The sequence below is a fragment of the Columba livia genome, chromosome 7 (assembly GCF_036013475.1).
Source record: "Columba livia isolate bColLiv1 breed racing homer chromosome 7, bColLiv1.pat.W.v2, whole genome shotgun sequence".
Classification (NCBI taxonomy): domain Eukaryota; kingdom Metazoa; phylum Chordata; class Aves; order Columbiformes; family Columbidae; genus Columba; species Columba livia.
In genome coordinates this window covers 38,170,912-38,188,961 of record NC_088608.1, presented here as the reverse complement: position 1 = coordinate 38,188,961, position 18,050 = coordinate 38,170,912, and the positions used below count along the sequence as shown (strand labels likewise).

General features: G+C 37.7%; 1 protein-coding gene across 20 annotated transcripts in view; it reads left to right on the top strand.

Moving 5' to 3' along the window:
* Positions 1-18,050, top strand: part of ABI2 (abl interactor 2) — a 61,191-nt gene that overhangs the window by 26,398 nt on the left and 16,743 nt on the right. For 7 of the 20 annotated variants that reach the window (XM_065069950.1, XM_065069946.1, XM_065069949.1 and 4 more), the window contains exons 3-6: positions 6,904-7,080; positions 10,624-10,641; positions 16,638-16,735; positions 17,204-17,350. In XM_065069950.1, the coding sequence (XP_064926022.1) occupies positions 6,904-7,080; positions 10,624-10,641; positions 16,638-16,735; positions 17,204-17,350 (440 nt within the window). The remainder of the gene's footprint in view (positions 1-6,903; positions 7,081-10,623; positions 10,642-16,637; positions 16,736-17,203; positions 17,351-18,050) is intronic. The other 13 variants (XM_065069948.1, XM_065069952.1, XM_065069961.1 and 10 more) reach the window with 2 other exon arrangements.

Here is an 18,050-nt window from a genome sequence, read left to right as displayed (position 1 = left end):
GGCAGAAAACAATAGTTGTCATATTTTTACTTGTCCTGTCACTGTAATACTGGTACCTGATGACAAAAGCATAGATGACAGGAATAGTTTGCTCCTGGGTTTTCTTAATAAAAAGTAGTTTGCAATGACATGAACAGAAGGCAAAATTAATGATTCAAGTTTGTGTATGACTACAGAACACCTGCTGTTGTTTGCAGTTTTTCTGGGCAGCAGTAAACTAAGCTACTGTTGTCAGGAACCCACTGATGGGAGAATTTTGACTGCCAGAGTGGGCTGAGGATAGATGAGAGATTTATTGGAGGCTTACATGCTAATGATGGATTAAAAGTGAAATTGAGAACAATGAGGTCGTGCTTTCTGTTTGGTGCTGGTTTTTTGTTTTGTTTTTTGTTACTGGAGAGTTTTTTGGCATCCCTACTGAGCATTTTGTGTCTTATTTGACCAGTGCATTTTGGCTGCTAGAGTTTCTTAATCTCCATGAGGTAACATCATGAATTAAAATAAATAATACTGTGGTGTTTAGAAAGACATTTGGAAGTAGGAGCCATATAAGGTAGGAAATAAGCAGATTGAGCTGATATTTTAACTTGCTGGTGCTGAAAGGATTGCTAAACTAGTAGAGGCCTGAACCAGCAAAATAAGTGAATGATTTTGTGCCAGTTTAGTGACCAGAATTGGTTCATGGAGGGGTCAGATGAATTCCAGAGCAGGTGACAAGGAAGGGCTGGGGACGACTTCCCTTTTGCTAGCAGTATGCTGTTAGGTTGCCTCAGTTAGCTCATGCAACTGCATCCTCAAAAATAAACTGAAAAGTTTGATTTCTTCCATTATATGCTTCTTGATACCCTATGGAAAAGTAAATTCATTTTTTTTCCCAGAAAACGTCACAAATTACTCTGTGTGTGCATGTGTATGTGCTGTGTGTGTGTATATGGGCGTGTGTGTGCCCTTGTGTGTGTATTCATGTGCTTCTAGACAGGCTAGTGCCAGCTGACAACTATTTCAGTTATTTAAAAGCCTGACACAAAAGATAGCATATGAATAAAAAATATTCAGGGTTTACTGAAGTTTACATTTCATAGGTGTGGAAAGTTAATTTTGTCACACAGTTTCTGTAAAGGAACTTTTGGGGAAAGAGCCATAGCATTTTAAGTATTTTGCTTCTGAGAAGCTGAGGTGCTAGGTTAGTGTCTTTGGTGTTTATACAAAATGGCTAGTTAGTTAAAATAGAACACTCAATCACCAGTGCCCAATACCTAATGAAGATGTATCTACCAAAATTCATAGGCTGCCCTTGACCAACCAAGAAAAAGTTGTGGGGTTTTTCTTTTAATATTGCTGTAAAATTGAAAATTGAGGGTTTTTTTGTTGTTGTTTTTCTCCTTCGTGGTTGGGATTTTTTGTAGGATCCCTTCCAAATCTTCAGGGAAGAAACTGTATCAGAGGAGAAGGCTGTGTTTGAATTTTGGCTTTTATGTACACGGAGTATGTTGATCTAAGGAACTTTATTAAGTTGAATTCAATATATTCAGAAATGGCTTCATCCTACAATACCAGTGTTGTAGCTGTTTCATTTGTCTTGATTTTGGTAGTTATTTTTCTCTAAAAAATAAATTTCTTTTGTCACATTTTCTGTGTAATAAATAATGCGTTTTCAGGAAATTTGATTCTGATTCTGTTACAAGCCTAACATGAGAAGACATCCTTGGTCTTTTTTTTGTATGTTTCAGTCTTTTTTACATTGGCCATAAAGTTTAGTGGACTGTTTCTAGTACCACTTAAAATGCCTCATAGTATAACACCTCATTGCCAAACTCTCCTTTCAGTCAGTCTGAACTGAAATGGTGTCAGTAATGTAGAACAGATAACAGGCGGTAATTACAATCTGCTCACTGTATTGATGCTTTGGTCGGTAGCTGTTGATATTTATGTTAGGAAACACTAATGCAAATTATGATACCTGGGTGTGTAATCCTGCTTTTAATTCTGATTTGGAATTCCACATATTCTCCAAAGAAGGGAGCAAAATCATTTGGCTCTTAGTAAGAAATTTTTTTTCAAAAGTGCTTGTTTTGTTCAAGTGTGGCTCAGACTAGAAGAGACATGATTAGAAGATTAAACATTCTAGTTCTCAGTTCATTGATAGAATGCCAACTTATATGACTTTCTATGTTTCCTTCTAAATGCCAACTTAATCAAAGAGCTGACAAGGAAGCTGATAATCATTTGTGGTTTCTCAGATTATATATAGATCCTCAATAAGGAAATCATTACTATTGAAACTATTTTTATGCAAGTTATTAAATTTGGAATTACTTTGATTTGTTCTAAAAGCTGATGAATCCATTCTTATTTGCCTTCTTGAACCTTGTCCAGAACTACATGTTATACAGGGTTTCATATTTGGCAGACAATTTAAATCCTAAATACAGTTCATCTGTATAAATATTTATACTTGTTAAAAAGATGGTGTTAATTTTACAGGTTAGCAAGCACTGCAAAATGTGGTTAACGTCCAAATTCTTTAAATCAATCTGGCAGATTTTCAGGTTTTAATAATGTTTTTTTTAAAACTGAATTGTAGAAATCCACACAAACAGACTGACAATAACAGACTGATAACTTTAAATTAGAATGTTTTGAGACGAGGAAGAAATCAAAGCTGCTGGAGACTTTTATTTCTGAAATGTCGTTACAGTTTAGACGTTCAAACTAACTTAATACTTCAAGTGCTAACTTAACAAGTGTTAACTTAATACTTCAAGAAATTTCAGTTGCAGGTAGAAGAGGCTATTTCTCAAAACTCTGAGTTCAGTGACTTTTAAGTGGTAAATAGTGTTACCTTTGGAATCCCAGAAATTATTTAATGGTTTTTCTATTTTAATCTTTACACATCTGGAGGCTGTTTTTATTGAATTCAGTATGGAAACTTGATGTTTCCAAATGGCCAGAAAATTCCTAATAGAAAAAGAAAAGGCAAAAATGCAGCTGTTTATACTTCCCCCCCCGCCTTAAGTTAGCCCTTGCTTTATTGTAGATGTCTTGGAAAATGTTTGAAAAGATGATAGTAATGAGCCTGACCTCTAACAAACTGTTATTTAAAAGCTTTTGCCAAAGTTCATGGAGCTATGGGGTGAAAAAAAAGTGCGTAATAATGTTGTCAGGAGTCTGAAAGTCCTTGTTAGAAAAGAGTGGTTTAAGTTAAAGATGGGCACAGTGTATCCCATCTGCAGTAATTACCTGTGTCTTGAGGAAGTTTTCATTTTCTTTAATAGCATGTTAATCTTTGTTCCTTCCTTAATTAGTCAAATACCTCAAATGTTCCTTTTTGCTGCTTTATAGGTGTCTTAAGATATAATGAGGTGTCTTAAGATCTAATGACTCCAGTAGTCTACTAAGCAAGAAAATGAAATTTTTGAAAAAGCGAAATGCTTTTCGATACTATTTTAGGAGTACGTACCAGAATTAGGTGCCACTTTCATACATGAATCATTATGCAAGAGAATTCCCATTAGATGAACTTAGGTTTTAGTAAGTTTTTATGCATTTCATTGTTTGTTCATGTAGTTGAGCCTCACTGATCACCATAATACTTAAGGAAACTGGTTGGACTCACAACTCCTATGAATAATTAAAAAACCATGCTTTTCATTCATGGAAACAAATATCCACAGTGCCAAGATACTGTCACTACAGTCACATGCACATTAAATATCTGTTCTCACATAGAATTTATGGATATTAATAATTGCATAAGTAAATACTAAAATAACATATTTAAATTTGCAGAGGTCAAGCACTTGAAATGCAGAGAGAAGAAATCATCTTCCCAACATTGCACTCATTACTTTCCTTCTAATTTGGGGGTTAAAATTAGGCACTGCTCTGCCCTGGTGAGACCACACCTGGCATATTGTGTCCAGTTGTGGCCCCTCAGTTCCAGCAGGACAGGGAACTGCTGGAGAGAGTCCAGCGCAGGGCAACAAAGATGCTGAAGGGAGTGGAGCATCTCCCGTGTGAGGAAAGGCTGAGGGAGCTGGGGCTCTGGAGCTGGACAAGAGGAGACTGGGGGGTGACCTCATTAATGTTTACAGATATATAAAGGGTGAGTGTCAGGAGGATGGAGCCAGGCTCTTCTCAGTGACAACCAGTGACAGGACAAGGGGTAATGGGTGCAAACTGGAACACAAGAGGTTCCACTTAAATTTGAGAAGAAACTTCTTCTCGGTAAGGCTGAGAGAACACTGGCCCAGGCTGCCCAGGGAGGTTGTGGAGTCTCCTTCTCTGCAAACATTCAAAACCCGCCTGGATGCCTTCGTGTGTAACCTCATCTGGGTGTTCCTGCTCCAGCGGGGAGATTGCACTGGATGAGCTTTTGAGGTCCCTTCCAATCCCTGACATTCTGTGATTCTGTGATTCAGTACCTGTGAGACATCGTACAGTGTAGCATAGAGTTTGGAGGAGCAGCTTCTGGGGCAGCTGAGCTTTGTTTCACATTCTAGGAAATGGTATCAGAGGTCTGTGAGACAAAGAGCATGCAAAGAACAGTTTAATATTTCTGCAGGTCTCTAATGACTTGTCTAGATCACGGATTAAGTCTGAGATAATGCTGCAGTCCTATTAAACATGAGGCTGTTCTCCAAGCTGTCGCAATCGCATGCTGTTAGCTTATCAAGAAAGTATGTGCTTTCTAACTCCTCCTCACGAGGTGAGGATTCTGTAGACGATCTCTTTGATATGACTGCTGCTTGTTCCAAAGCTGCTTTTTCCAGTATGCTGCAAAAGCAAAGGTCTGACACAGAGAAGGGATAGAAACCTGTGATGGAAGATAAAATACTGATCATGACCCTGATGCAGAATGGTACACTTTTGGTTCTCTAGCCTGGAACGTGTTCGTGTGCTCTGTTTGCAATGATATTTGTACAATCAATACTATTGTAAGAGCCGTGAAGATCTGATCTGCACTGTTGCATTGGGGCATAGTATATAGACCTGGTCATCACAGGGAGCTTCAGGAAGGACTTCAGCAAATTTGGTTGGAAAGTCATTTCGTTGTTAAATAGTCGTAGAAATGAAAATCTGTTAAGCTTGTATGAACTACAAATTTCTGTAGAGTTTATATATTGAGCAAATCCAAGTGGGTTTTTGTGAGGGTGATGGCAGATGTGTCCTAGATAGTTTAACTACTCCTATTAAATTTCAAATAATTGCTCAGGAAACTGAAGCTTTCCAAAGTGGGGGTTGCCAACATATTTTGACCTTGACTAATCTATTTTTCTGTCGCTTTGTTTTGAGAAATAGTTGTGCAGCTTTGGTAGAAACCTTACAGTTCTAGGCAGGTGGTACTAGAGGTGGCAGAAATGTACACAACAAAGCCGTATTAAGTGCTTAATTTCAGCAAAGTTGCAAGATCTTGAAAATATGTTGCTGAGAAATACTAGGTAATCTTTATAGATAGTAATTTGATCTTCCATATAATGGCCCTGGTATTTCTGTAAATTCTTCTCTGGAAAGAATGTGAAGGAATGACTTCTTAGAAGTAGGGATTTTTGTTGTTTGGTTGGTTGGTTTTTGTTTGTTTGGGGTTTTTTTAGTTTTTTGTTTTGTTTTTGTTTTAAAGATGATGACGGTTGCACAAGATAATACAGAGTCTGTTTTGCCTGTTTTGGTATCGGTAGCATAAACAAAGAATTAACAGTGTAACCAACCCCACTGCCCCATTCCCTACCCAAAGAAAACTACAATTTTAAAAAGTGTGTTATGAAAATGAGTTCTCATTTGTACCTATTCCTTATTTGCCATAGAGCCTGTCTTCTAACTGTGAAAAGTGTTTCTGGTACCATTCATAATCACTGAAGTGCTAACAAGAAATCCTATGGATGTTTAGAAATACTAATGGTGGTGATTCTGACTGTTTTCTTACTTTTTTTTTTCAGCTTACATCTAAAAGCTTTGTTCACTGTGGCAAATTTCCTATAAGGAAAACTGCTCTGTGAGCAAGGAATTATTTTTGTTTCAAATGATGCAAGAAACTCCATGCACTATGATTAGATATATATATATATATATATATATATATATGTATTTTTTTTCCCCCTGGAAGGGGGAAGTAGACTTTTTGGTAGCTTTTTTTCTAGTCTTGTTACCAAATAAGATTCAAGTATGTGGTTTTAGGCAATGAGTTTTCAGCAGGGCTTTGTCTTACACTGGAGGTTCTCCTGTGATACTTGTAATATGTGGAGGGAGGAATTTTCAGTGTCGGCCTTAGACATTCAAAGTAGAGGCTCTGGGTTTAACCGTTGGCTTCACTGTGGATAAAGTAGGACTGAGCACCTTCTAAAATGTAATGATTACTTGCGATGAGTGATTTGTAATGACTGAAACACCTTGTTGGTTTGTCCGAGTGAAATTTTATTCTATCATATAAGTCCTAGTTCAGCAAACCAGTTTACAGTTTAAGAAAATCTGTTAATTGTTCAGTTTTCAGGCCATAAAAGTTAAGGTTTGGGAAGGTATCCTTACCACTTCATGTAGTTGGAGAATACTTCAAAGACAAGCTTAGAGAGCAACTGTAAAATTGAAAGGGATAACTGAAGGAATATTATAAAACAGTGTCAGTAAATTAATGGGAACTAGTAAGAATGCAAAGGAGAAGGAATTTTGCTGAACTGTAAAGAATGAGAATAGCAGAAAACCTGAAGAACCCGTAGCTATTAGTGTGGGTTTAGAGGTGCCAAGTTCAACAGTAAATTGAACAAAGATGGTGTAATCAAATATATGTAGTGATATGTTTAGCAGAGTACACAGAGATCTTTGAAACATTGGAACTGATACAATTTTTTTTATACTGACTCTGTATTCAAATGCATACCGCTGTTAGTAAATACACTGCGTCTTTTGTAGACGGTGGACATTCACAAAGAGAAAGTTGCTAGAAGAGAAATTGGTATCTTGACTACAAACAAAAACACCTCAAGAACTCACAAAATCATTGCACCAGCTAACTTGGAGCGACCAGTTCGCTACATCAGGAAACCTATTGATTATACAATTCTAGATGATATTGGACATGGAGTGAAGGTAGGTGATATTGTTAAAACAGCCAAACTGCAAATACATTGTCTTTGTGTATTTTCAAAATAACCTGCTGCTTTTCATGGTACTATACCAGTTTCTCCTTACCTGGCCAGTGTGTCTATAAACATAAGAGGAGTCCTTGCCCATTTCTGTTTCCTTATCCTGGTGTTTCTAAACCTTGCAAACCCAATGAATCTTATTTCTGAGGATATTCGGGACTGTGGGTCTCGCCTTTTAAAATGCTTCTGAATGTCTGCTTGTGTGATGCTGCAATTGTTATTTGACTCAGTGGCCAGGGATATACCTGGGGGCTGAAAGGCCAGTGACCATCACTTTTCTGCCTGAATTAGCACCACAAAGTATGACCCAGCTGTAATTGCTGCTGGTTTACTTTGAAGCTCAACCGAATAAAGGGTTTGCATAAAGGAGTATTACCTGCTCCCTTTTCTTCTTTCTGTCAGTCAGTTGTACCCGTATCCTGTGATGTGCTGTGTTAAAGTGAGCTCTCTACAACTTCTGCGCCATATGGAGTTTCAGAATGGGAATATTGCTGCCAGGTTCGAAGCCAGCTGGTTATCCCTTTCAGACTAGGAAAAAACGAGGAATTTCAGGGCAAAGATCAGACTGAGACACAACTGGTGGCCGTTTTAAGCAAGTGTTAGATCAGTGTGCACGACAGCAGTAATGTCATGTGTGAGATTAGTTAGGCGTTTTTTAAAAGCATGTCCTGAATGTAAACACAGTCTCAGCAGGTCTGAGCTCATTGTTAACTTGTGCTGCCAGGAAAACAAATACGGGAATGAGAACACTGACAGTGTTAAAGTTCCAGGAGAAGAAAGGTAAATAGCACAAAGTGGTGTCATTTTTACATGACAAACTAACAAATCTGTGAACTTGTTAAGTAGCAGTAAGGTAAGATGCTTCTTCCAGTCAAAGTACACCAGAATTTCTTTTGCTTGACATCTAACTGGATTAGGTTATCGATGTTGTTAAAATGGCAATAGGTTGTTTAACCAAATTCTTAAAATTCAAATTCTGAACAGTCCTATTTAAATATCTTTTCCAAGCAATTTTATTCAAGGCTTTCTCAACATCCTGTTTGTTAATGGAAAGTGGTTTTTCTGCATTTCTTACCAAAAGAGTCAGTTTCAGTTTGTAACCCTAAACACATTTTAAAAAGACAAGTGACTCTTTAAGCTTAATTTGGAAAACTAAACCAAGCAAAAAAGACTCAGCGTTAATAGCTATAGATTTGACCAGTAAATTAGTACCAGTCTACTGCCAATTGTTATAAATTTTGAATTTATGCAGGTCAGCAGAACTCCTTCTGGATATGGATGGAGCATATTAACCTGTAGGATTACTGTTGCTAATATTTTAATGATCACTTTTGTTTTAATAAGATTATTTTAGAACTCATTAAAGAATCATTTGTAATTGCTCTGTAGCACAACCTTATTTAGTACTGGCTCTAAACCATTAAAATTGATGTCCCACTTACCTCAATGTAGCAGAATCATACTCACTGTGATGCAATGAATTACGTTCTTCTGAAAGAACATAGTTCATAAAATGGATGATGACTCAAATGCGTATTTACATCCATTTGTTATGCTTGTGATATGCTTGAAACATGTTACAAATGATATTTACAATGTACTCAATTTATCTAGAATATGAATAAGTATTGTGTACTTGTGAAACAGTAAGCAGAGAACTTGAAATCATACTATCCTTAACACTAAGATCCATAGATCAGTTCCAATGAGGTTAATCCTGTGTTCAGCACAGAAGAATGAACCATTCTTGCTGATGAGAAAGTGACCAGTTGTCCTTATGAACCTGTTCTGTTTGAGTAACTACAGATTAGTTTACTAGATCTCCTGCTGGAGAGCAAAGAAAAAAAGAAAAGGCATAGGAGCTTTAAATTTCCCTATTTATAGCTCTTTATTGCTTGACCTGTGGCACTTTTCCCTTCAAATAGCATTAAAGTTCCAGATATCATCAGGGTGCCTGAGTTTGCATTCTTTGTCCTCCTACTTTTTCTGCTATGGGGCTTCTCCTCTAGTACTTGAACCCAGAGTTATGCATTGTCAAGGCAATCAAAGAGTTAATGCAGTATGCAGTGAGCATTCAGTGTAACCCCTGGGAGATGGCAAACCGATCAGAGAATGTTACAGGAGAAAAACGCAGTGTCCTTGGCCAAGAAATCCAGAATGCTATGTTGAGAGAAGTAGTTTAGGCACCTGAGCACCTGTTTGTTCCATTCAGAAGTGTGATACCATCTTAAGGAAAAGGTGCTCTACAATACGGTTTCTTAATAGGTGAGAATTTAAGTGCCACTCTGTCACTCCAGCAGTGCCTCCTCATCTTCCTTCCCTGAAGCTACAATGCCGCAAAAGCTTTTCAAATGTTTCCTGAGTTACCAAGTCTTCAGATCTGTTCATCCCTCCCAAGAGTTCTTTAGTCAAGAAGATGACAAAAACCCTGTCCACTTTGGCCAGTACAGGGGAACCTGGTTTCCCAGCGTTGCTGTGTGAAGCAGAGACCATTTTGGTTAATAGCTCTGTGGAACTTTAAACTCAAAGATAGGTGATTTTCTAGTAAATCAGGATATGTTTCTTTTTTAATACTTTTGGGTCTATTTTTGATTTAAATGGATGAAACAGAGTAGTCACTCTGGAGTCACACAGTTGAGGTTCTGCATATTTAATGTTCGGTGTTACAAAAGGTGTAAGAAATGTGATGACACATTTAGATTAGCTGAACTGAAAACAGATGAAACTATTCAAATGGGAAGGACTAGTATTTTTGAAAAAAAATATTAGGAGGAAAGAAAGTATGTGGTATTGTGCCAATAAGAAGTAGGACTTAATGTCAAAAAGGTTTTAAAATAAGATTTCACTGTTGGTTAATGTCTTAAGACGTAGTTTAGAAAATACTGATGTGTGGTGCCGTATCCATATAGAGTGCTCTACTTCTTCCACGACGTCATGATTTGCTCTTGATCTTTGTTCAAGAGAGATCTCATGGCATCAGGGTAAGAGTTAACTAACAGCACTGTCTAGGAAAGAACTTGTATTAGCTTAATATTCTAGAGGCTTCTGTTTCAGCTAGTTGTAAATGCGCTAATGCGTGTAGCAGTTTTAATGAACTCAGGGTATTGATAAGGCTACTCTTTGACAGCTCAAATAAACTAATCTCTGAAGTTAATCCAGCTACATCTCATGTTTCATTCTAAAAGAAGCTGATTTTTTGTTAGCACTCTAAGAACTTGAGTAAACACTATACAAGCATTAATTTAAAGGTGTTAATGTAAAGGCTTAATGATCAATGTATGTTGAAAATTTCAGCTTGAAAATCTTTTGTTCATGACACATTCTGCCTTAATCACTCTTTCTATGATCTACTGATACATTATTTTGTTAATGCTGAAAGCTTAACTTTTTTCTTTCTTTTTCCTTTCTCTTCATATCCTGAAGTTCCAACTAACCTTTCAATGCTTTTTTTCCTTACCTCTTTTATTTGCTCCATTTATGCATTAAGTGGTTGCTTAGATTTAAGGTAAGAAACCCCAGGGCTGGATTTCCATTCTTATTCTTCTGAGACTATTACACACGGGGAGATGATGAGTAAGAATGTTACTGATTGTTTAACAAAACGTCTGTTCTCCCTCCTGTGTATCAGACCTTCCGTTGAATGATTTCATTGCAGAGAAACATTTTGTGATATGAATTGATGTATTTATGTAACAAAGCTGAAACAGCTCATTTTAAAAGTTCTGTGGCAAAATATCGACTGCCTTCAGCACATCTACCAGATCATTTACAAGGGAAAAATGTTGTGCTAACCTTGTGTAGACAAAAAGATACAGTGAATAGCTAGTGGCTGAATGAGCCTCCCCCTGTGTAATAGTCTTTTTATCCTATATGCGGTATAAGTTATTATTTAATTGAGATGAACGTTTCAGTGTGAGATTGCTCAGATAATGGGCTCCAAAGGTGTGTAACAAATTCAAATCTGTATGTTATTTTTTAAAGTTGCAGTATCCTTGATTTTTTTCAGAAACTGCTAGTGCTATTTAAATACTGAGAGGCACTCCTATGGAAATTGTCACAAATTTGATAGTTGTGTAAAATATTAACCTTTAAACAACAAGCTAAGTGGTTTATTTAGTCAAATATTAAATAAATAGTGCATCAAAGAACTCAGACTGAAGCAGGTCAAATTCTCAGGGATTTTGAAGAGGTTTAAATGTTAGTAGCCTTAGTGGCTGCAGAAGGAGCAAGATAAATCATAAAATAAATTAGACAAGCAGTTAAGTGAAGTTATATGATAGTATGTTGGAGTTCATAGCACATTAGTTATAGCCTTTGTTGAGTATTGTGAGATCATCATCCTCCTGAAGTGCAACTGGCTTGGGGAAAGAGGCTACAAAAGTTTTTTAGTAGCAGCTGCCACAGTTTTAAAGAGGGAACTGTATCTTAGAACATAGAATACTAATATGTAATATGGGTATATTAATTAAATGAAGTTCCAAGTTGATGTGAAATATTTTTAATGACTAAATATTTTCGATGGCTGGAGAAATCCTACAGAAAGTCGTGCTCATTCCTGAAAAGATTGCCTGTAAACCCAGGTACTACTTTAGATGTCCCAATGATGTCCCTATGACATTGGCCGGGTGATACGTTCATTAAGGTATTTAAGTGTATGTAGCACATCTGATCACAATAGAAAATGTTTCATAAGCGAGAGATTTCTCACGTCATTTGAAATTTATTTTTATATGACTGTGTGATGTACAGTATTTCAAGTCACATAGTGTTTAAATGCTTTTTATTTGAGAATTGCAAAATATTTCTCCTTCCTGACGCTGTCTGCACACACATATACCTTATTCTGGGCATCCGTTCATGTTGGATGATGGTTTTATTAATGATCTTAAAAGCATAACTTGCAAACTCAGTTTTCTTTGTTGCAGTCACTGATGGGCCATGTTTTTTTCTTATTAGAGTTTTGGCAAAATAGGATTCTTTTGACATCCTGAAAGTTCTAGAAAATCCAGTTTGACTATAAAGCACCACATAAAAATTTCTGGGCTGAGTCCAACTTTGGCTTTAGAAAGTAGTTCCTCCTGAGCTGTGATTGTGTGGAACATCTGGGATTCAGAATTATAGGGGAAAAAAAATCCCATTTTTCTTTTGGTAATTGAACTGACAATGAGATGTTCTTCAGAAGAGTAAAAATGTGGATTGAAGTCTTTGTTGCAGGTGGGTGTCTGTTGAGGGTTTAGATTGCGGGGACACAATAAAACCCTGGCAGATGTATTGTTAACCTCCTTTCCCCAACTGCTTCCCCCTTTTACCCCTCCCTCTCCCCACTTCCCACTCAGGACAGGTGATTGGGAGGGACAGAAGGACAGAGAGAATAGAGTTGGAAAAATTAAAAGTGTTTTACTAATGCTACTAATTAGAATAGAGAAAATAATACAAAATGTACAAAACCAATCTTGAAAGTCCCAGCAACTGCAGAGCCGGCACCCGAAGTCCTGGACTGGACTCTGCAGCCAACCGGAGCTGGACTCAGTCTGTCACTAGGCCTCAGTTCGCAGGGACGACTAGCAAGGTCCTCTCCTAATGTCGGCCATAAGGAAAAGGGACGAGATCCTCGTGATCTCCCACTTTTATATGAAGTGTCACATGAATGGGATGTTATACACAGTTGGTCAGTTTTTGGTCACCTGTTTCTCGTTGTCCCTCTCACGAGCTGTCCATCCATGCTTATCAATAACTTCACATTCCATTGCTGTGTTTACCAAAACATGTATCTGGTTCTCCAGGAAAATGCAGCTGATATGAAGCTTTAGCTGACAGGCAAATCCACTAACAGAGAAACTTGTTTTTTAACAAAACCAGGACAGTGTCTTACAGCTGCAAAAATACACAGTGCATTGGTGCAAATAGTGTTTGCACATCTGATGATCAGCTCCTTTATCTGACCAACTGTGTATTTCTGCACTTGTCATCCAGAGAATTATTTTGCTCATGAAAACATTCCCAAGGATTGAATTGAGTGAACTGCAGGATTTCTCAGTTTCAACCAGTTTATTTCACTACAAATTGCTTATGTGGTGGAGTGCTAAAAAAGCTCAATCTGCTTATTTTGTTTATGTAGTTTCTCTCAGCAAAACTTCAAATTCCAGCTCCAGTGCTGACCAAGTTGTAGCTTCGGTAGAAGATGTTTACTTCTGTAGTGCAGGTGCTTGCTAATTCACATATGAAAAGCTTCTGCAAGGCATCCAGTAAAAGGAAAAAAAAAAAAATCCGAGATCTCCCTAGAATTATTTGGTGTTCCACCATGTAATTTCAGTTGGTGATATTTTGTGCTATTTTGCTTCCGTGGGAAGAGGCAAATAAAAGAATTGGAAAAATCCCTGCATGCATTCTGCATCGAGCCTGTGCACGACTTGGCTCTTCACAGGGTTGGCTTCTTGCTCTCAGAACAGGCAGCTGTTGGAGGTTGTTTTGATCTTTGTGCCCAAATCATTACTGCCCCTCTTATTTTTTTTTCTTTTGGTTAGCTGTTTTGGCAGTTGTGAGCGAAGGCAGAGATACTCCTTTGTGTTTCTGGTTGCAGGCTCTGTTTTCCTAAAAGCATTTTCAAACTCGGAACTGCAAACCAGGCCCAGCTTGTGGGGTCCTGCAGTCAAACCAGCAGCCAGATGCCTTGCTCTGCTTTCACCCTCTAATTAAAACCAGTTGCATCTGGATAGTTCCAGCTGTGTGGAGATAGGGGAAACGTCATCTAAACAGTTCAACTTCTGGCAAATTCTGACTTACTCCAGAAAATGGATTTTTGAAACTTGACAACAAATGCAGATGTGACCTTGAGTTCTAGTGGTTGCTTTGGATTGTAGGTGTTTGTACGAGGGATGTGTGTGTGGATGAGGATTTGGATTTGTGCATGGAAACTATCTTTACAACCATACGTGCAAAATGGAAAAGGCAATAAAGTTTTGCAAGGGGAGATATAAATGGCTTTCCTTTTTTTCTACTTTTTTTTCCTTTTCCCCTCTCCTCCTGGTGGAAGTCGTCATAGAAGGGGACAGTTGGAAATGTTACGATGTTTGCGTCTCAACCGAAGTTGCAACTTGTCTAGTTTCACATTATTTATTTTTATTTCCATGAATGCAGTCTGTAACCTTTTTTAGTGTCTTTCATGGTATTATTTCCACAGATCTGTCCATTTTGATGGGAACTATTGGAATAATTTTATATTCTTCATTTCTGTTCTGTGATTATTTGGCCGTAAGTCCAAGGGGAAGTTACTCAGATCGCCTTTTTTCACTTAGAGTAGCTAATCTTAAACCATCAATCCTGTCAGATTTGAAGACAGCCCTGTAGACTTTATTACTTGCTCTTTCAATATTTCATTTTCAATGTTGAAAAGTCATTTCAAAGAGCCTGAACCTCAGCTTACTGTCAGTGCATTTCCCCATCTTTCAGTTTAGGCTTTTTTAAGAATGGCTTCTTTGTGACAGAAGTTTTGTTGGCTAAGAAAGGATCAGTTTTATTTCAGACACATCTTGTAAAGCTTTCTTCCCATCCGAAGTCAAGGGTGTGTTTATTCGCAGTGTATACGAAACATAAGCTTTTTCATGGTTAAATAGATGGAATTTATGTTAACTGTGAAGTGATTACATCATCTGGTAAGAAACAATAATGTAGTCAGTTAAAACGTCTAAATGGGCTGTTCAGGGGTGCACAGGTTGATGTGAGTTTGCTCATCTAAAGACACCCAGACCTCTGCCCTACTGGGCTTAATGGGCTGTTTGAAATATAGCAAGTGTCACTGCAGCAAGTGTTTAAGTAAGGTGGTGGGTTTTGTTTGTGGTTTTTTAGACAAGTCAAGTAGGTTGGTGAGTGAAACACGTCTTTAATGAAAGAGGAAATAGAAGGGGTGCTGCAACTTTAAAAAAAAATCAGATTTTGTGCTATTTCTTAACGTTCCGTGTATAGAATAAAATATACTTCATTTTACACTTTCCCTCTTCCCTTCAAGTAGTTGTAGTTCAGTGCTTACCTCGTCCCTCACTTGAATTAACTTTAGATTTCTTGTTGCTTAGAGTTGGCTTAAAGGACTTTGTAATGCTGTGCAAAATAATACTGTTTTAAATAGACCTTACAAGGTACTCTTGAACAACTAAATCCCTAAATCCAAACATCTGGTTTTGAATTTGACAAAATACCCCTTCCAACACTTGGTTTTCTTTTCCTCCCAGCAGATCGAAAATGTCATAGCACTGGGATTATTTAGAGCCGGGGAAGCAAGTTTCGGTGGATTAGAATACTGAATATATTACTCTCTATGCTGTTCTCTATGTTTTTCAATTCACAAATCTAAACATTGCCAGGCTTTTAAGTGAGTCGTATAGTCAACTTTTAAAAGAGTAATTTGCCTTTAATTATGTTTGCAAATACTCTCACTGCCTTGATCAGTGTGCCTTCTTTACATGAGAGGTGGGTAAAGTAGGCAAGACTTACAGAAACGCTGAAACAGAGGATGACGGGAACAGAAAAGGGGACAGAAGCACACTTATGGAGGGTTGTTGGATATCTGTGTGTCTCAGCAGCAGTCTGAGCATTCATAAATCAAAGCTGTTTAACAGAGACCTGTCAGAAGACGGTGTCACGGTTCCTGTAAAGTGACTGCATGGAGAGAGTTATGCTTGGCTGACCGTACAGATAAGCAAAGTGCCGACATTGGTAACAAGTGCTTATGATTCCTAGACTGATCAGTCAGGAATGCAGATGACTTTTTTAAAAGAAGTTAAATTATATTACAGTTACCTTGTTAATATTTTAACCTGAAAGAGGAGGAGGGGACAACCGCAATTACATTACATCACTGCTAAATTTCATTTCATTTCTTCATCAGTTCCTAGAGATTAAATTGCTACAGATTTGGTGGGGGGAAAAGTACATATTTGTATTTTTCTCCATGTAGCTTTCTCACTATATTTAAATATACATAAATAATATTTACAATAAATATTATCATACTGTGAAAACATTAAAACATTAACTGATCATATTTAAAGATTACTTTGACTTCTCCATTTTTTATATGAATTATATTAAATTGTGGCCTATTAGATAAACCTTAGTATTTTTGAAGTGTTCAAAAATAGTTTTGCAAATTTAGCACTGTAGTGCAATCTGAAATAACTGCCTTTATCTCCAGAGATGACTGGGAGGTTTAACCAAGTTAGACATGGTGTCTGTATTGTCAGTGATTCATCTTTATGTGAAAGCCGAAAGGCAAATTCACTTTTTGTTTATACAATTTTTAAAAACCCCTGTGTAATAAAGAGTCCTTTGAGCGCAACTCTTGACTTCTAGCAGAGTGGAAATTGCCTATAAAATGCATGGCCTCTCAATTCTTTTGTTTGTTGAAAACTTCCCCTCCTTAAGAGTGAATTGCTGAAGGCACCTCAGCATCTGTCCCGAGCAGCTGGGCTGAGCAAAGGCTGTTCTTCTCCCCGTTCTGTCCTGCAGGTCAGCACACAGAATATGAAGATGGGTGGGCTGCCTCGTACAACACCACCCACCCAGAAGCCACCAAGTCCACCCATGTCAGGAAAAGGAACCATTGGGTACGTGCAGTTACTGAACGTGTAAACAGCGCTGGGGAACAGAAGGGGAAAAAGGGAAGATTTTATTTTTCTGCAGTGTGGAGTTTTTTGGTGTTGTTTTTTTTTGTTTTAACCATTTGCAAAGGTCAGGCACTGTTATATCCACATCCTCTCATACTGGTCGTGTCTTTAATATATCAGTTAGCACGTTTTTGCTGGAAGTCAGTGGACATCCTCAGCCTTTCCCAACAGGAACCTTTCTGTCATTGCAGAACACTTACAACGACATGCTTTAGAGTAAAAACTCATTAACTGTGTGGCTTTGACAGGTGGTGCTAAACAACTGGAAAATTAGTATGTGGCACTGTTCATTATTTGTGCTGTGTGTGATAAAAGGACTTTCCTATTAAGTCTGTGAACTTGACTTTGACCTTAGGAAGATGTGGTATTACCTTGATTTGCTTCTGAAATGTTCTTGTCCTCGTGTAGGCGTCACTCTCCCTACCGTACGTTGGAGCCGGTACGTCCTCCGGTGGTCCCCAACGACTACGTGCCTAGTCCAACGCGCAATATGGCTCCGTCTCAGCAGAGCCCTGTTAGAACCGCTTCTGTGAACCAGAGGAATCGCACATACAGGTATTCAGTGTAGTCCTCTACAAAGTGGGGTTAGTATTGGATGGGCATATGGACAAATAATGCTATGAGAAATATCAAATGCACCTGCACCTCTCAGTGAAGCTTGCTAATTCATTATATGGACTGAGAACATCACTTGGCATCATGAGAATGAACTCAAATCAAACCCGAATAGTGAATCATGTTAAGATTCTGCACTTAATCCTCTAGTCATCTTAATTTCGGTGCCATCACTTGGTTATGGTGCTTAATGAATTACTACAATTACGACATCTTTCAAGTAGGTAGATTGTGATATTATTTTATGAAATGCTTAGAAAACTGGGAAAAGACTTTGTACACAACTTGACTCCTAGATGTTGAAGGACTACATAGTATGCTTATATTTTGCATTTTTGTTTGAACAGCCTTTGATGTTTATAGATTGAGTAGCTGAAAAAGCATAGTATTTTGAGGATACTGGTACTTCAAACAGTACAGCTGAAGTGTATTACCAAAGGTTCTGCAAAAGGCTTGCCTTTTTTCTAGGATAAAAGGAATTTTGTGATGTGACAGGTTTCAATACTTCCCCTGAAATCTTTACTTTTTAGACATCATAAGTACTTGGGGAAGGCTAAAACAGATGGATTTAAAATAGAAGAAAATCTGACTTTACTGTCTTACACTTTCTAGATTTCAGTAGTCTCATGTGAAAGCATAT